The sequence below is a fragment of the Oncorhynchus masou genome, chromosome 26 (genome assembly GCF_036934945.1).
Source record: "Oncorhynchus masou masou isolate Uvic2021 chromosome 26, UVic_Omas_1.1, whole genome shotgun sequence".
NCBI lineage: Eukaryota > Metazoa > Chordata > Actinopteri > Salmoniformes > Salmonidae > Oncorhynchus > Oncorhynchus masou.
This window is the reverse complement of record NC_088237.1, coordinates 2569052-2589719: the sequence shown is the minus strand read 5'-3', so window position 1 is coordinate 2589719 and position 20668 is coordinate 2569052. Positions and strand designations below refer to the sequence as shown.

The following is a 20668-nucleotide window of genomic DNA, read 5'->3' as shown; positions in this document are numbered from 1 at the left end:
CCACTTTGCTCGCCATAGCTGTTTACTGACATTTTAAAATTCCTCTTTGTGATGACACAAAGCTTTTGTTTTCACATCTCTAACACAAACAACTGGGCAATGGTCACTAATGTGATGGGAGAATACACCAGTAGAAACATTTATCTGGTGTATTTGTTCAGATAAGTTCAGAGTACTTTCAAGGATCTTTAGGGTTGGGGCGTGTAGGTTTAGCCACCAGCTGGGTTAGGTTTAGATCATTACACATGTCTTTTAGATTATCTGAGGCCTGAATTTTTCAATCATATTTTAGGTCACCCACTCATGTTATCCAGAGCATTGGTGACTGTAACTGTGCTGCTGGCAACAATTTAATTACACTTACACAATTACATGTTTACTGAAACTGACCATATTCAACGTGTGTTGCACATTCGTAAATTCATCAGTTATTCTGCTCTCTGGCACACTCAGACGAGAGTGCTCTGAATTCAGAATAGAAGGCCAGACAGACTGAATTTACAAACGCACCTGAAATGGTTACTTGCATAGTGGAGTCTTTTAAGACATGTAGCTAGCTAGCTAGCTAGGTAAACAATGAACCATACTCCCAACTCATGACATTACTACCATGCATGAATCTGGAGGTAGCTAACCAACCAGATTCAATATTAGCTAGCTAACATAGACTATACCTTGCAAAGCAAATCGCTCTGAGATACAAATAATAATATCATGCACGTAACATCAACTAGCTAACAGTACACTTGAAATGAAAACACTTTCTGTCAAAATTAGAAACGTCTAATACTTGAAAATGTAGCGGGCTTCACTATCTTACCCCTGTACATCATGGATGGATGTGTCTCCCTCTCATGGTTGCCCTTAGTTTGAAGATGTAATCCGGAGACAGGTGTTTTCTCCATCTCCTTAGCTACCATACTCTAATTCCACTGATTTCAAAACTCGGTCGTCCAGAAAGTGGAGAGCAACACTTCTGCAGTTCTACTACGCAATCCAGTGATTGGTCTGCTGTATTTCTTGGCATGTCCAGACCATTTTTATTTGAATTTACAGATGGCATACAAGTTTGTTATTGAGGCACATGTAAGTTCACATGTTCCAGAAGGCATTTCTGACAAAAAAACACATTTTGATTTTAAAAAAGTTTTACGTTCAAACGGCTCTCGTGTGAAGTCACCTGCGACTTACACCTAGTTTCCTGAAATGAGTCACATGAACTCATCACATAAAAAAGAAACATTCTCTCACTGTCAACTGCGTTTCTTTTCAGCAAACTTATTTAACATGTGTAAATATTTGTATGAACATAACCAGATTCAACAACTGAGACATGAACTGAACAATTTCCACAGACATTTTCTGACTAACAGAAATGGAATAATGTGTCACTGAACTAAGGGGGGGGGGGGGGGTCGGGTCAAAATCAAAAGTGACAGTCAGTGTCTGGTGTGATCACTAGATGCATTAAGTACTGCAGTGCATCTCTTACTCATGGACTGCACCAGATTTGCCACTTCTTGCTGTGGGATGTTACCCCAGTCTTCCACCAAGGCACCTGCAAGTTCCCGGACATTTCTGGGGGGAATGGCCCTAGCCCTCACCCTCCGATCCAACAGTTCCCAGACGTGCTCAATGGGATTGAGATCCGGGCTCTTCGCTGGCCATGGCAGAACACTGACATTCCTGTCTTGCAGGAAATCACACACAGAGCGAGCAGTGTGGCTGGTGGCATTGTCATACTGGAGGGTCATGTCAGGATGAGCCTGCAGGAAGGGTACCACACGAGGGAGGAGGATGTCTTCCCTGTAACGCACATTGTTATGATTGCCTGCAATGACAACAAGCTCAGTCCGATGATGCTGTCATACACCGCTCCAGACCATGACGTACCCTCTACATTCAAATTGATTCCGCTCCAGAGTACAGGCCTCAGTGTAACGCTCATTCCTTCGACGATAAATGTGAATTCGAACATCACCCCTGGTGAGACAAAACAGCGACTTGTCAGAGAACAGCACTTTTTGCCAGTTCTGTCTGGTCCAGCGACGGTGGGTTTGTGTCCATAGGCGACGTTGTTGCCGGTGATGTTTGGTGAGGACCTGCCTTACAGCAGGCCTACAAGCCCTCAGTCCAGCATCTCTCAGCCTATTCCGGACTGTCTGAGCACTGATGGAGTGATTGTGCATTCCTGGTATAACTCGGGCAGTTGTTGTTGCCATCCTGTACCTGTCCCACAGGTGTGATGTTTGGATTTACCAAAAATTTAAATACTGCCCCCTAATACCAACAGGTTAAGCTATTTGGATTTTTAGGAATTATCTTTGAAAGACAGGGTCCTGAAAAAGGGACGTTTATCTACAACACAAAATCCATGTGTACATGTTTGTATAGTGCATATGTATGCATGTGTCTGTGCCTATGTTTGTGTTGCTTCACAGTCCCTGCTGTTCCATATGGTGTATTTTTATCTGTTTTTTTTTATCCAATTTTACTGAATGTCTTGTGGGGTATGCATGTGTATGTGTACATCCAAGGGCCAGCCGTACTGCCCTGTTCTGAGACATTCTGTTCTGTTCTGAGACATTTGCGAGTCCCTCTTTGTGGCATCTGACCACACGACTGAACAGTAGTCCAAGTGCAACAAAACTAAGGCCTGCCTTGATAGTGCTGTTAAGGTGGCAGAGCAGCGCTTTGTTATGGACAAACTTCTCCTCTTAGCTACTGTTGTATCAATATTTTTTGACCATGACAGTTTACAATCCAGGGTTACTCCAAGCAGTTTAGTCATCTCAACTTTCCCATTTTCCACATTATTAATTACAATATTTAGTTGAGGTTTAGTGAATGATTTGTCCCAAATAAAAATTATTTTAGTTTTTGAAATATTTAGGACTGGCTTATTCATTGCCACCCATTCTGAAACAAAATTCTGCCCTTTAGGTGTTGCAGTCATTTCAGTCGCTGTAGTAACTGACGTGTATAGTGTTGTGTTATCAGCATACATAGATACACTGGCTTTACTCAATTGGTTAGCTATTTGAGCCATTAAAAGGCAGTCCTCAAAATTACTTTTGCTTCCCTCAAGGCCTGAGGACACACACTTTCTAGTAGGCTCAAATTGAAAATATGGCCAACAGGAGTGGCAATATTGTCCGCTATTATCCTCAGTAATTTTCCATCCAAGCTGTCAGACCCCGGTGGCTTGTCATTGTTTATAGACAACAACAAAAATGAATCACCTCTTCCACACTCCTTTTATGGAATTGAAAATTACAATGCATTGTCTTTCATAATTTGGTCAGATAAACTTGGTATGCCTAAATGTGCTAATCTTGCAAATTACGTCATTAAAGTAGTTGGCAATATCAGTGGGTTTTGTTATGAATGAACCATCTGATTCAATGAATGATGGAGTCGAGTTGGCCTTTTTGCCCCAAATTTCATTGAAGTTGCTCTAAAGCTTTTACTGCCATTCTTTGTCATCCATCTACACATCATAGTGTAGTTTATTTTTATTCAGTTTAATCACATGATTTCTCAATTTGCGGTACGCTTGCCAATCAGTTGTGCAGCCAGACTTTTGCCCAATCCCTCTCAACCATACAATTTTTCAACTCCTCATCAATCGACAGGGATTTTACAGTTTTTACAGTCATTTTGTTAATGGTTGCATGCTTATTAGTAACTGGGATTATAAGGGCACAAGGCGAGACCCAGATGCAGACACAGGAGGCAGATGGTGTCCAAGGTGTTTATTAACAATCCAAAAGGGGTAGGCGAGAGAATGGTCGTGGACAGGCAAAAGGTCAAAACCAGTTCAGAGGTACAGAATGGCAGGCAGGCTCGAGGTCAGGGCAGGCAGAATGGTCAGACAGGCAGGAATGGAGTCCAGAAAAACAGGCAAAGGTCAAAACCGGGAGGACTGATAAGCAAGAATAGAAAAGCAGGAGCATGGGAAACCATGGTTGACTTGAACATACAAGACGAACTGGCACAGAGAGACAGGAAACACAGGGATAAATACACCAGGGAAAATGAGCGAAACCTGGAGGGGGTGGAGACAATCACAAGGACAGGTGAAACAGATCAGGGCGTGACAGGGATAAGCAGTTTCATAAATGTGTCAAGTGCAGCATGTGGTTGCTCCTCGTTACACACCACGAGCCAACAAATATTCTTCACATCAACAACATATGAGTCACTACTATATTAGGCCTAGCCTTTGGAGCTTTTGTTTTCCTACTATATTGACTGATAACCTGAACGAGGTTGCAGACACTAGTTACAGTTTGAAGCTATCTCTTGAGTGGGCAGCCTCAAGAAAGCCAGTCAATATTTAAATCACACAGAATATATATCTCTCTGTTGATATCACATACATTATCAAGCATTTCACACATGTTATCCAGATACTGACTGTTAGCACTTGATGGTCTATAGCATCTTCCCACCAGAATGGGCTTCAGCTGAGGCAGATAAACTGAAGCCATATTACTTCAACAGTATTTAACATGAGATCCTCATAGGCTTTACAGGAATGCATTTCTGAATATAAACAGCCATACCACCACCTTTGGCATTGCTGTCTCTTATGTAGATCTTACAGTTGTAGCAATACAAGGTTATATCATCAAATGTATTATCTAAGTGAGTTTCAGAATATGAATGTCATCTGTTACTAGCAAATTATTGATTTCATGAACCTTGGTTCTTAAGCTACATATGTTAACGTGGGCTATTTTTAGCAGTGTTATGGGACGCTTGATTATTTGTAATGCTTTACTGGGAAGCTTAGCAGAGCTGGACATGCTCGTGTTATTTATGTTAGTGCAGGGTGAGGTACACAAAGTGGACTTCCTACTAGGGCACACCGCCTCAGTTCTAACAACTGGCACTAAGACTAAGACCGCAGTCAACGAGCTGTAGAAGGCCATAAGCAAACAAGAAAATCCTCATCCAGAAGCAGCACTCCATTGGCCGGGGACTTTAATGCAGGAAAACTTAAATCCGTTTTACCTAATTTCTACCACCATGTCACATGTGCAACCAAATGATAAAAAACACTAAACACCTTTATTCCACACACAGACACATACAAAGCTCTCCCTCGACCTACATTTGGAAACCAGGATAATTCTATCCTGATTCCTGCTAACAAGAGAACTAAAGCAGGAAATACCAGTGACTCGATCAATATGGAAGGGTCAGATGACGTGGCTGCTATGCTACAAGACTGTTTTGCTAGCACAGACTGGAATATGTCCTGGGATTCATCCAATGGCATTGAGGAGTATAACACCTCAGTCAATGGCTTCATCAATAAGTGCATCAACAACGCCGTTCCCACGGTGATCGTACAAACATATCCAAACCAGAAGCCATTAATTACAGGCAGCATCCGCACTGAGCTAAAGGCTAGAGCTACCGCTTTCAAGGAACGAGACAATAACGCTTTTAAGAAATTCCGCTATGCCCTCACATGAACCGTCAAACAGGCAAAGTGTCAATACCGGACTAAGATAGAATCCTACTACACCGGCTCTGACGCTCGTCGGATGCGGCAGGACTTGCAAACTATTACGGACTACAAAGGGAAACCCAGCCGTGAGCTGCCCAGTGACGTGAACCTATCAGATTGGTTAAATGCCTTTTATGCTCGCTTCGAGGCAAGCAGCACTGAAGGATGCATGAGAGCACCAGCTGTTTCTGACAACTGTGTGATCACACTCTCCGTAGCCGATGTGAACAAGACCTTTAAAGAGGTCAACATTCACAAGGCTGTGGGGCCTGACGGATTACCATGACATGTACTCAGAGCATGCGCTGACATTTAAAAACATCTCCCTGACAGAGTCTGTAATGCCTACATGTTTCAAGCAGACCATAATAGTCCCTGTGCCCAAGAAAGCGAAGGTAACCTGCCTAAATGACTACCACCCCGTAGCACTCACGTCGGTAGCCATGAAGTGCCTTGAAAGGCTAGTCATGGCTCACAATCAACACCATCATCCTAGAAGCCCCAGACCCACTTCAATTTTCATACAACAGGAGTGCATGCTTAGTTCCCTCCTGTGCTCCATGTTCACCCACGACTGCATAGCCAAGCATGACTCCAACACCATCATTAAGTTTGCTGACGACACAATGGTGGTAAGCCTGATCACCAAAAATGATTAAACAGCATATAGGGTGGAGGACATAGACCTGGTAGTGTAGTGGCAGAACAACAACCTCTCACTCAATGTGACCAAGACAAAGGAGGTGATCGTGGACTACAGGAAAAGGAGGGTAGAACACACCCCCATTCAGATCCACGGGGCAGTAGTGGAGCCGGTCGAGAGATTCCTTCCTCTGTCCACATCACCAACAAACTATCATGGTCCAAACACACCAAGAAAGTTGACAACACCTTTTCCCCCTCATAGACTGAAAAGATTTGGCATGGGTCCCCAGATCCTCAAAAAGTTCTACAGCTGCACCATTGAGAGCATCCTGACCGGTTGCATCACCACCTGGTATGGCAACTGCTCGGCATTTGACCGTAAGGCTCTACAGAGGTTAATTTGTACATCCCAGTACATCACTGGAGCCAAGCTTCCTGCCATCCAGGACCTCTATACTAGGCGATGTCAGAGGAAGGCCCAAAAAATTGTCAAAGACTCCAGTCACCTAAGTCATAGACTGTTTTCTTTGATCCCGCATGGAAAGTGGCATCGGAGCTCCAAGTCTAGATCCAAAAGGCTCCTTAGCAGCTTCTACCCCTAAGCCATAAGACTGCTGAACAATGAATCAAATGGCCACCTGGACTATTTCCATTGACACCAACACCCTTTTGCTTTAACATTGCTGATACTTGCTGTTTATTATCTATACATAGTCCCTTTAACCCTACCTGTATGTACAAATTATCTCAACTAACTTGTACTCCCGCATTTATTTACTTTTTATTTAGTAAATATTTTCTTAACTATATTTTCTTAACTGCATTGTTGGTTAAGGGCCTGTTAGTAAGCATTTCACGGTAAGGTTGAATGTGTTGAACCTGTTGAATGTGGCGCACGTGACAAATAACTTTAATCATTGCCAAATGATTACTGCATACAATATCTGTTGGATCAAATCAAATCAAATTTTATTTGTCACATACACATGGTTAGCAGATGTTAATGCGAGTGTAGCGAAATGCTTGTGCTTCTAGTTCCAAAAATGCAGTAATAACCAACGAGTAATCTAACCTAACAATTCCACAACTACTACCTTATACACACAAGTGTAAAGGGATAAAGAATATGTACATAAAGATATATGAATGAGTGATGGTACAGAACGGCATAGGCAAGATGCAGTAGATGGTATCGAGTACAGTATATACACATATGAGATGAGTAATGTAGGGTATGTAAACAAAGTGGCATAGTTTAGTGGCTAGTGATATCTATATTACATAAAGATTCAGTAGATGATATAGAGTACAGTATATACATATGAGATGGGTAATGTAGGGTAAGTAAACATGGCATTGTTTAAAGTGGCTCGTGATACATTTTTCCATCAATTTCCATTATTAAAGTGGCTAGAGTTGAGTCAGTATGTTGGCAGCAGCCACTCAATGTTAGTGGCTGATGGCCTTGATCAGCAGAGGCATTCAGGGCAGTAAGAGGGACATAAATTAGGTAACTTACATTTCATCTTCCAATGCACCTGAGATAATGTATATTTGCCGAAGCATTATGACAACTCAGTGACACAATGGTAGGGATTAAATAAACTAGACTTGGATCATTGATAGAGCATTGTCTCAACGCAGCCTTATAATGTTGTGAAAGAATCCTGGAATTCAAATTATTTGGGTGTATCACATCCTCCTTATATTAAGAGCTTTGCTTTCAGAAGGTAGCAAAATTGTCAATAATTGTTACACTCACAGAGCTGCAATAGCCTCGAAGCCAGTTATGGAGAGCTAAAAGTCTGCTGGACCATTCAACTCCATGATTTAGGGAGGGCAGAGGGCCAGATATTATAGGGCGTTTGTTGGTTCCAAGTAGTGACTAGGACTGTGGCGGCCATGACATTTTGTGAGCCGGTGATTGTCAAGCAAATAACTGTTGGTCTCACAGTAATTGACCGTTAATTAACATCAAAACATTTAGCATCTCCTGGCTAGACTACATAGACTACAATCTACTTTAATAAATCAATGTAATATAGCCTACACCATGACAATAAATCGATTATTTATTTTAGACACGTAATATGTTTCAGAAGAACAGAATAGCATACTCTGAGTATGTTATACTAGTTCATTAAGCAGACAAGATTTGCTTAGAATTCCGTGGCATTATTTTGTAGTATGAAGTATACAATTGAACATAGCTGAATAAAATAGAAAGGATATTTTCTCCAAACCATTTGAAGGAGTGTGCACATACGGCTATAACCGCTCTGTGTAGAGCGGTTAACAAAGAAACAGGTACTCCTAAGTATATGCCTAATTTAGAGTTATTTCTAAACTTTAGTTGTGATACAAATGTTGGGCTATATATGTTTAGATTTTTTTTATACATTCGAAGGCTGCATGATGCGACTCTAAGGGTGATTTGAAAAAAGTTGCATGAAAGGCATGAGCTCTGCTTTGTGTTTTTGCGCAGGCTGTACACACTTCATCAGTCTCTCATTCACAATTTTACAAGCACTTGATAATGCCTTGAATTTCCCAGCTGCATTTCCTTTGTGTTCGTAATTCCCCCTAAAAAATCCATGCCTTTTGGGGCAGTGGCCATTGTGCCCTTGGGCTGAGTATAATACTTATAATTCCCTTCTCCTGGCTGCATGTCGAAGCACCTCTCATTCACATGGCTCTCCATTACGTGATTGGGTCTTTCTCACAGGGTACAAGTGAAGACAGACATGGGGACGCAACTGTGTGCATCGTTATCCAATTCCGAGATATTGGAAGAACTGTCATTTACTTTTTGTCAACCAAAAAGATGAGTAGGCCTAAGAAACAGCAAAAGCACAAGCCTATGTTAATCTACTATCCCACGCAGTACAAAAGTTGACCTATTCTATTCTGCACTAGAAAGAAATATAAAAAACATAGTCTTGGACAGTTGTGGGATGCGATAGATCCTAAATTAATACAACCACTAGCATAAAAAAACTGATCAGAACGTTTAGCTTAAAATGTTGGTAAACTATTAGGCTATTTCTTCACATTATCAGTGCAATAACAGGAAAACAACATTCTCAAAAGTGATTGCAAATACGATTATGCATCTTTATAAAGGTGCATTTTAAAAGTGCATTTTATACGCGCTGCATATGTATGCCAGTTAGGCTCTTCACTCGTTGTAATGGAAATTAATATGTGTCATTTTAAGAAGTTATTTGGCCACTTTAGTTGATACAAACCTTATCAAAACATAGGTGTATGGGCTAGGTTACATGAGGTGTGCGACTAGGATTTGAAAAAGTGGCTGTTTTTTGCCTTAAGCTGGGCATCCTTCACAAGTGAATATTTTTTTATTTAAACCTTTATTTAACCTTTCTAGTGCAGGCTTTCTGCTAGCGGAATCCCTCGACAACATTCCGCTGAAAAGGCAGCGAGCGAAATTCAAAAATATTTTTTTGAAATATGTAACTTTCACCTCTTGAAACAAGGGGGCACTATTTTTATTTTTGGAAAAATAACATTCCCAAAGTCAACCGCCTATTTCTCAGGACCAGATGCTAGAATATGCATATAATTGACAGCTTAGGATAGAAACCACTCTACCATTGTAAAAACAGCTTTGGACACTTTTGGCATTGATGATGGGGGGACCCCCATCATCCCCGAAGCTCCTCTCTCTCCTGGGCAACACAACTGAATCGGGCCTGAAGTGATTTGAATAATACAAAAAAAATGGATAAAAGTTTGAAATGAAAAGTTTCTCCTTTTCAGTTTATTGGAAGTCATTGAATAGTCATTGAGAGGAGCTTTGGGGGTCCCCCCATCATCAATGCCAAAAGTGTCCAAAGCTGTCAAGGCAAAGGGTAGCTACTTTGAAGAATCTCAAATATAAAATATATTTTTTGGTTACTACATGATTCCATATGTGTTATTTCAAAGTAGTGATGTCTTCACTATTATTCTACAATGTAGAAAATAATACAAGTAATGAAAAACCCTTGAATGAGTAGGTGTGTTCAAACTTTTGACTGGTACTGTATATACCAGGGCTCTCCAACCCTTTTCCTTGAGAGCTACCGTCCTGTACGTTTTCACTCCAACCACAATTGTAACTAACCTGATTCAGCTTATCAATCAGCTAAATATTATAATCAGGTGCGCTAAATGAGGGTTGCTGTGCAAACCTACTGAATGGTAGCTCTCCAGGAACAGGGTCTGTGAGCCCTTATTATATACTGTACCCATTTATTCTTGGAAAATATATACCTCATGAGCTTAGTTCAATTGTCGTACCCAATCAGAACCCAAAATATAAGTCCAGGATTCAATCAGATCTGCAGTAATTTGCGTTAGCCGACATAGCTTTTCATTTATTTTGTTTAGGCAGTGTCTGAGGTGTTACTGTGTTAGAGCTGTCAAATCGGTGAGTGGCTGCTTTTGTGATCATTGTCACGAAATCACACCTGTGCTTATGTCCCACCCATGTTAGAAGTTAAGAACAAAAAAGTGTAAACCGTATAGAAGTAATGACACTCAAATGTAAAATCATTAAACAAAACTATAGGGATTTATATCAGCCTAATTGAGGTGAAGATTACATCACACATTCCAGTGTTCAAACTTGTAACGAGTCTGCATGGGATTTCTACTGTGTATCCCAGGGCAATGTCCGGGGTTTGACAGCAGTTACACCTCAGACACCCACTAAAAGCAATGTGGGTTGCCAATTTTATTGAATTTTGGCATAAGGATTCAACTGTCACTTCCTTTGACAACCCCTGGCGTTATACCTGTCGTGGACATTGCCAATGGATGCGCCAAGTCACATAAGTAGAAATCCCATTCAGCTGTGTTACAAGTTCCTACATTGGAATGTGTGATGTAACTTACACCTCATTTATGCTGATATAAATCCTTATTATTTGAATAATTTTCAATTTGAGTGTAATTACGCGTTTGTCAGTTAACGCGGGTTACGGCTGTAGTTTGTGAATTCATTTAATTGATTGATTGAATCACATTCCTTTGAAAAAGCAAAACAATTATTCACTATTATGCTCCCTTTAAGAGTAGCTAAATATCCCTTACATATCCATGTTTTCCGCCTGCATTTTCTCTTTGTCTCTTACTGTCTGTCATCGTAGGAGCCCCAGGCCGATCGGGAGATGCCGGCAGCCCAGGCCCCACCACCACCTTTAACTCTGGCTTCCTGTTGGTGATGCACAGCCAATCAGACACATTTCTTTCCTGTCCAGCAGACATGACACAACTGTGGACTGGCTACAGTTTGCTGTACCTGGATGGCCAAGAGAAAGCCCACACACAGGACCTCGGTACGTTAGTCTACAATACTGTTTGTGTGTGTGCTCATCTGTGCACCTGTGTGTGTGTGAGTGTGATTGTAACCGGTAACCAGGCATGTATTTTCCTCTTTCCTCGGTCAGGCCGGGTCATGTATGCGTCTCTTCAGCACCATGCCTTTCTCCTACTGTAAAATGGGCATGTGTGACTACGTCAGCTGCAATGACAAGTCCTACTGGCTGTCTACCACAGCGGCAGTGCCCATGATGCCTGTGGGCCAGGACATCCAGCAGCACATCAGCCGCTGCGTAGTGTGTGAGGCACCCTCCCCTGCTGTGGCAGTTCACAGCGAAGAAAACAGCAACCCCTTCTGTCCCCCCAACTGGAGGAGTCTGTGGGTAGGATACTCCTTCCTCATGGTGAGTTTATATGTGAGTGTGTCTATGTGTGTCTCTGCATGTCTGTGTGTATGTGTGTGTATGCGTGTTTGTGTGCGTGTGAGTGTTTTGTTGTAACAGTTCATCCAATGAACATACTTGATCAACTATCCTTCTGATTTTTTTCAACTGAATTCTTTTCAGTTTTAGTTTCTAGATTAGTAACTTTTTTCTCCTGAAATCTGTAACTTGGATGAAAGCTTTTAATTTGTTTATTATGTTTCCAGGTTTCAGTACCTAATTTTACGTGTCAGATTATCTTTCGCTTGAAACTCCCTAGTCAACAACAAACAGAATGGCTTCAAGCATCAATGTGGCTCATCAGACATTCAGATTCAGAAAACGTTAATGTCCTCAATGAGGCAATTAATTCTGCAGCAATCGCAATTACATACAGACACTGAAATTGTTATTGTGTTTTCACATACAACAGTGGTCCTCACACTCTTGGAGGCTATAGGACCCTCCCAAAGCCTATGACATTTTCTTGTCACCCACCAAAGCCACAGTTGTGTTTATTAGAGCACTCAACAGAAAACATTTTAAAGTAGAAAGCAAAAATAAGCATTTTTGATTGAAGAAGTCCATGTAGTCTCTTCCTGTTCTGTTTTCTTCTGTTTGGTGCCTAATGAACACGACTCAGTTAGGCCTTGATTCAATCAGATCAAGCCTTAACCCGCATTAGTAGATATCCACATTGATGTTGTTTTGTTGGTGTTGGAGGTGTAACTGCAGTATGAGCTGACAAATAGGTGAGCGGTTGCTCTTGTGTGTCACAACCCAATCCCTTCCTTATTATCCCTGCTGCATTAGAAGTTCAAAATGGCGAAAGTGTATGCTTATGCATGTTTTCATGTTGATTTGGATGGGGGGGGATTTAACCTCTCAATCTACTCGAGATGTTGATAATATTACATCACACAAAGTGTTTAAACTAACACGGCTATAGGAAATTCTAACGCAGCTGCATGGTATTTGTAAGATTAGGAATTTGGGTGATTCATTGCGTCAAATGGCAGTGTCCGCGATAAGGTAATGGAAGGAGCCGCTTGTGGATTTAACAGCTTTACCTCAGTTCCACCTCCGACACCACCAAAACAATCGCTATGCAGGTGTCCACTAGCGCAAATCTAACCAACGTAAGAATCTAACATGCAAAATAATAACAACCAAATTAGTTATATTGACTACCTGTTAAACTGCTTTTTTAATAGACCGGATCAAAACAATATATCTAAGCCAAAAAGGTCTGTGCACTGTTCACCAAAGCATAATGTGTAAACTTTGTTACAACCCAAATGTTTGGTCCACTTGAAGGAGAAATAAGGGGGGACACTTTAAGAATCCCATACAGATATATTGTTTCACACAGATCTGACACGGGTGCTTTTTTTTATTACTTACAGTAGGCTATGTCTCTAGCTGTCATTTTGTCATGTTGACAGTGTTGATAGATGGTTGTTTGTCCTGTTATATAGATTCTTAAGCAGACATTAAGATACAATGTGATTTGAACGAAAAATGTAGAAGTTAAAACAAACACTATCTTAATGTCCTTCTATTTTGATATTTTATAGTACCTTGGTATCATGTCCACATCATCTGAAACACAATACCACCTTCTTAGAAGGCTATAGACTACAACATGTCACAGTTATTGTCCCCCACCCTCTCTGCCCATCCTCCTCTCTTTCCTCTGGTAGACAGCACACACTACCACTGGTCCAGCAAGACTGTCCATTACCACTGAACCTTGTTGTTGTCAATCTTTATTATAAGTGCCTGTCACTCACCTGACTGTACCACTCCCTAAGCCAGTTTGTTGTTACCACAAGATTGCAATTCACTCACTTAGCTGACTCATTCTCATACCTGAATACCCATTCATTTAATAATTCTAAAAGCAGTATAGTATCTACTTTATTATCTGTAAACTGTATAGTTTTTTCAACCATGCTTTAGTTTAGATGGTACACGTTTATAGAAACAAGTGGTCTATTCCTTCAGTTCAGTCCTCACCTTTATCGGCCTCCTCATTATTTAATTGGGCTTCCTTTCACTTGGTCTTCATAAAGAATTCTGTAAAATAACTTAAGACACACACATTGGCTGTCGAGGTAATGGTTAAAAATTCACCCATTTTAAGAGCGCTTGTCTTTTCTTTTCTTACACTGATCTACTACGTCATGTCTGAACATTCAGCCTCATGTCTTGACTTCAACACACTACCCAAACTAACACAATTAATCTTTACTAACACACACACAGACAAACACACTCAGTATTCAGGACACTTCATTATCATGTGTATAACAGTGTGTAAGACTGAAATTTTCAACAGTCTGTAAATGTTTCCCTGTCCGTTATTTTCTGTTGTATGTAAATATGTTCGCACTGTTGAAAGAACAGGATTACTTTATATTTGTACTGTAAATGTGAAATGTGCGGGGCGGAAGGGTAGCCTAGTGGTTAGAGCATTGGACTAGTAACCGGAAGGTTGTGAGTTCAAACCCCCGAGCTGACAAGGTACAAATCTGTCATTCTGCCCTTGAACAAGCAGGTAACCCACTGTTCCCAGGCTCTCATTGAAAATAAGAAATTGTTCTTAACTGACTTGCCTGGTTAAATAAAGGTAAAAAGAGTATTTATTTAGGTAGGAATTATTGTGAATGCATGGTATTTCTCCAAAGAAGAAGAATATTATGTTGTCAAATGATAGACTCAGGCCACAATGTTGGGAAGTATTTGTAGGCTGTGGACGAGAGGAGAAAAATAATAAAACCGAAAAGCATGGGGTCGCATTACTGTGCAGGTCACATAACTCGCATGTATAATTCTTTCACAGACTGACAATCTTATGTGGGGATGCAATGCCCGATGTGGGGATTTCTGTTCCAGTCCAGCAGTAACACACCTGACTCAAGTAATCATATCAAGATTTTGACAAGTTGAATCAGGTGTTTTGCTGCTGGGCTGGATCAAAAACCTGTACCACCACCCCCCCCCCCCCCGACTATCGCAGTTTGAGATCAACTCTATTTGGTTTGGACCAACTCTATTTTATATCATGTTCGTTATGGTGATGAGAAAGGGTAACATGTCTAGGGATCGTTTTTTCCCATACATCTCAACATTCTCCATTTCTCGGTGCAGACATACCCTTGCTGTCTGGTTACATTTGTACCCTAAGGTCATTTTGGGGTAAATGAGAATATTGTGGTCACCCGAGTCTCTTTTTTAACTTTTATGTCTCATAACATAACCAATGTCAGAGGGCAACAGAACATAACTATTGTTAAATGCCCCCTATAAACAGAGCTGAGAGAATCCACCACAGCTTATGTACTGTTGGACTAGAGAGAGCTTCGCTGTGGAAGCCTGAGATTCATAAGGATGTAACATCACAGAATGTTCACAGAAAAGTGATTATCTGCCAGATAACATAGGGAGTCGTTTCAGCTCTATTCATTCTATTTCTATATGCAACATTCAGAACGTTTTCACATCACTGAATCATATACCCTGAGTCATTTCATGTGGTTAACATAATGAGACCCTCTTCTGTGCCAATGGGATTGCTGCGGGTGTAAATGTGTAGATTTGAAAACAGTTGATAGTATATAACCAGTCTGTCAGAAGTGGCTCTGAGTTGCTTACTGATTGACTGACTGACTTTGGTTCTGAAAAGGGAAGGAGCGTTCTTCTCCAAACCCCTCTCCCTCCCCTCTCTCAATGTGTGGTTACTCCCTTAACATTAGAGGCACATCAGAGGTTAAACATGGGACTCTCCAACATCACTGAAACAATCACAGGTGCTGAGCCACCCCCAAGACCACCCCCATGTCTCAGCCTCCAGTATTTATGCTGCAGTAGTTTATGTGTCGGGGGGCTAGGGTCAGTCTGTTTTATGTGGAGTATTTCTCCTGTCTTATCCGGTGTCCTGTGTGAATTTAAGTATGCTCTCTCAAATTCTCTCTTTCTTTCTTTCTTTCTTTTTCTCTCTCGGAGGACCTGAGCCCTTGGTCCATGCCTCAGGACTACCTGGCATGATGACTTCTTGTTGTCCACAGTCCACCTGGCTGTGCTGCTGCTCCAGATTCAACTGTTCTGCCTGTGGCAATGGAACCCTTATCTGTTCACTGTGATTACTATTATTTGACCATGCTGGTAATTTATGAACATTTGAACATCTTGGCCATGTTCTGTTATAATCTCCACCCGGCACAGCCAGAAGAGGACTGGAACCCCACTTTGCCTGGTGCCTCTAGGTTTTGGCCTTTCTAGGGAGTTTTTCCTAGCCACTGTGCTTCTCCACCTGCATTGCTTGCTGTTTGGGGTTTTAGGCTGGGTTTCTGTACAGCACTTTGATATATCAGCTGATGTAAGAAGGGCTATATAAATACATTTGATTTGATCATCTTCGTAAACAATTTGATATGATTTCTGTCAGTACACGTAATCCTTATAGGAGAAGCCTTTCAGTAATAATTCCTCTAAGCAACCAGTAGTCTTAAGTATTATATGTGGACTGTTTCAAGGTTAAATAAATGCATCTAATTTCCAAGTGTCATGTGTGTGTGATTGCCAGTGTTTAGGCCATTGCAAATGGTTACTGGAGTGTTATTAGCTTCATAGTAGATCAAGTGTAGTCTTTAATGTACTGAACTAAGGGGAGAAATGCAGTGTTTATAACACAATATATATTTAATATAAATGTTCTAAAAATAGTTTGTATAACAAACAAGATTATTTTAAGAAACACTTCAAATTACTATCATGTTCCCTCTGGAGCAAAATGTAACATCATTTAAAACTGAATTCCCTGCTCTCTAAAATGATTTAGTTCCTGTTTTATATTTGCTAAGAGACAGATACAGTATATTTTATAATCCTATTATTACATTCAAATACTACAGGGCTTTAAATCTTCATTGATAGTTGAAAATAATGACATTTTAGCCCAATACGTATTCATATTTCATATTTATATTTATAAAATTACATGAAAATACACTGAAACTATCTTTTAGTATTTTGTCAATTTGTCCACTCCACCACATTCTTTTGCATTTCAGCAGTCCAGTTTTCAAGATAAAGCCCTATCCGTTGAGAAGAGAAAAATTATGCATCAAGGAAAATGTTTGCTCAACTGAAGAAAAAATGAACAATGTATTAAAGGTGGAGTCAGCGATATTACATACAATATCAGTGAAAAGTATGGACACCAACTGATTTATTATTTTTTCCCTATATTTAACTAGGCAAGTCAGTTAAGAACACATTTTATTTACAATGACGGTCTACACTAGCCAAATCCGGACGATGCTGGGCCGTCCTATGCGACTCCCAATCACGGACGAATGTGATACAGCCTGGATTCAAACCAGGGACTGTAGTGACGCCTCTTGCACTGAGATGCAGTGCCTTAGACCACTGCGCCACTCAGGAGCCCACTCAATGGTTTTTGTTTATTTTTACTATTTTCTACATTGTATGAAATAACATAACTATTAAATAACACATATGGAATCATGTAGTAACCAAAAAAATGTTAAACAAATCAAAATATATTTTAGATTCTTCAAAGTAGCCACCCTTTGCCTTGATGACAGCTGTGGCTTCGAACAAGCCTCTGAATGTCCTTGATTGGCCCAGCCAGAGCCCGGACTTGAACCCAATCGAGCGTCTCTGGAGAGACCTGAAAATAGCTGTGCAGCGATGCTCCCCATTCAACCTAACAGTGCTTGAGAGGATCTGCAGAGAAGAATGGGAGAAACTCCACAAATTCAGTTTTGCCAAGCTTGAAGCAGCACTCCTAAGATGAATAGAGTCTGGAAACGCTGCTAAAGGTAGTTCAACAAAGTACCTAATTAAGGGTTTGAATACTTAATTAAATGTTTTTTATTATTAATACATTTGCAAAAATTTCTTCAAACCTGTTTTTGCTTTGTCATTATGGGGTATTGTGTGTAGAATAAAGAGGGGAAAAACTATTTAATCCATTTTAGAATAAGGCTGTAGCATAACAAAATGTGGAATAAGTCAAGGGGTCTGAATACTTTTGAATGCACTGCTTATACAAAAGTATGTGGACACCCCTTCAAATTAGTGGATTTGGCTATTTCTGCAACACCCGTTGCTGACAGGTCTATAAAATCGAGCACATAGCCATGGAATCTCCATAGACAACATTTGCAGTAGAATGGCTTTACTGAAGAGCTAAGTAACTTTCAACATGGCACTATCATAGGATGCCACCTTTCCAACAAGTGAGTTTGTCAAATTTCTGCCCAGCTGGAGCTGCCCCGGATAACTGTAAGTACTGTTATTGTGAAGTGGAAAGATCTAGGAGCAACAATGGTTCAGCCAGTTCACCGGATGTGCTACCTGTCCCAGACCTGCTGTTTTCAACTCTCTAGAGACAGCAGAAGTGGTAGAGATACTCTGAATGATCGGCTATGAAAAGCCAACTGACATTTACTCCTGAGGTGCTGACCTGTTGCACCCTCAACAACCACTGTGACTATTATTATTTGACCCTGCTGGTTATCTATGAACATTTGAACATCTTGGCCATTTTCTGTTATAATCTCCACCCAGCACAGCCAGAAGAGGATTGGCCACCCCTCATAGCCTTTGTTCCTCTCTAGGTTTTTCCAAGGTTTTGGCCTTTCTAGGCAGTTTTTCCTAGCCACCGTGCTTCTACACCTGCATTGCTTGCTGTTTGAGGTTTTGGGCTGGGTTTCTTTACATAACTTTGTGACGTCAGCTGATGTAAGAAGGGCTTTATAAATACATTTCATTGATTGGTTGATTAAGCACACAGACTAATGGTAGCCGTGGATGCAGAATAAATAGACAAATCCACTCCAGAAGTCTATAGTTCAAACCACGATGTTTGAAAGTGCGTGACGGTGGGACTCGAGAGGTTAATGTATTACTTTGTTGGTTACAGCGATACAATACAATATATATGAGATGAGTAATGCGAGATATGTAAACATTCTTAAAGTGCCATTATTAAATAGACTAGTGTTCCATTTATTAAAAACCTCTTAGAGATCGGGCTGCTTTTTTCAACATTCTGTTAAAAATCGCGCAACATTTCAACGTCCTGCTACTCATGCCAGGAATATAGTATATGCATATGATTAGTATGTGTGCATAGAAAACACTCTGAAGTTTCTAGAACTGGTTCAATGGTGTCTGTGACTATAACAGAACAAGTTCCGTGGTCAAAATCGCCAGAAAACCTGGTCAATAAATCGACGGAGAAAAAATCTATCCGCCAGTCCATGTATTGTCTATTGGAAGGAAAAATACTTTTTTATTTGATTTATTTTTTATTTCACCTTTATTTAACCAGGTAGGCTAGTTGAGAACAAGTTCTCATTTACAACTGCGACCTGGCCAAGATAAAGCATAGCAGTGTGAACAGACAACACAGAGTTACACATGAAGTAAACAATTAACAAGTCAATAACACAGTAGAAAAAAAAGGGGAGTCTATATACAATGTGTGCAAAAGGCATGAGGAGGTAGGCGAATAATTACAATATTGCAGATTAACACTGGATTGATAAATGATCATGTACAGGTAGAGATATTGGTGTGCAAAAGAGCAGAAAAGTAAATAAATAAAAACTGTGGGGATGAGGTAGGTGAAAATGGGTGGGCTATTTACCAATAGATTATGTACAGCTGCAGCGATCGGTTAGCTGCTCAGATAGCTGATGTTTGAAGTTGGTGAGGGAGATAAAGGTCTCCAACTTCAGCGACTTTTGCAATTCATTCCAGTCATAGGCAGCAGAGTACTGGAACGAAAGGCGGCCGAATGAGGTGTTGGCTTTAGGGATGATCAGTGAGATACACCTGCTGCAGCGCGTGCTACGGATGGGTGTTGCCATCGTGACCAGTGAACTGAGATAAGGCGGAGCTTTACCTAGCATGGCCTTGTAGACGACCTGGAGCCAGTGGATCTTGCGACGAATATGTAGCGAGGGCCAGCCGACTAGAGCATACAAGTCGCAGTGGTGGGTAGTATAAGGTGCTTTAGTGACAAAACGGATGGCACTGTGATAAACTGCATCCAGTTTGCTGAGAAGAGTGTTGGAAGCAATTTTGTAGATGACATCGCCGAAGTCGAGGATCGGTAGGATAGTCAGTTTTACTAGGGTAAGCTTGGCAGCGTGAGTGAAGGAGGCTTTGTTACGGAATAGAAAGCCGACTCTTGATTTGATTTTCGATTGGAGATGTTTGATATGGGTCTGGAAGGAGAGTTTGCAGTCTAGCCAGACACCTAGGTACTTATAGGTGTCCACATATTCAAGGTCGGAACCATCCAGTGTGGTGATGCTAGTCGGGCATGCGGGTGCAGGCAGCGATCGGTTGAAAAGCATGCATTTGGTTTTACTAGCGTTTAAGAGCAGTTGGAGGCCACGGAAGGAGTGTTGTATGGCATTGAAGCTCGTTTGGAGGTTAGATAGCAGTGTCCAATGACGGGCCGAAAGTATATAGAATGGTGTCGTCTGCGTAGAGGTGGATCAGGGAATCGCCCGCAGCAAGAGCAACATCATTGATATATACAGAGAAAAGAGTCGGCCCGAGAATTGAACCCTGTGGCACCCCCATAGAGACTGCCAGAGGACCGGACAGCATGCCCTCCGATTTGACACACTGAACTCTGTCTGCAAAGTAATTGGTGAACCAGGCAAGGCAGTCATCCGAAAACCGAGGCTACTGAGTCTGCCGATAA

The 20668-nt window shown here is 41.0% G+C and overlaps 1 protein-coding gene across 2 annotated transcripts in view; it reads left to right on the top strand.

Annotated features, from left to right (window-relative positions):
- The window catches only part of LOC135514644 (collagen alpha-2(IV) chain-like), a 92249-nt gene extending 75787 nt beyond the window's left edge, over positions 1-16462 (top strand). For both annotated transcript variants that reach the window (XR_010451709.1, XM_064938107.1), the window contains 3 exons: positions 11320-11508; positions 11620-11895; positions 15922-16462. Coding sequence is in view for 1 of the 2 variants with exons in the window: in XM_064938107.1 (XP_064794179.1) it covers positions 11476-11508; positions 11620-11895; positions 15922-15963 (351 nt within the window). In the remaining variant the exon portion in view is untranslated. The remainder of the gene's footprint in view (positions 1-11319; positions 11509-11619; positions 11896-15921) is intronic.
- Positions 16463-20668: the final 4206 nt, after the last annotated feature.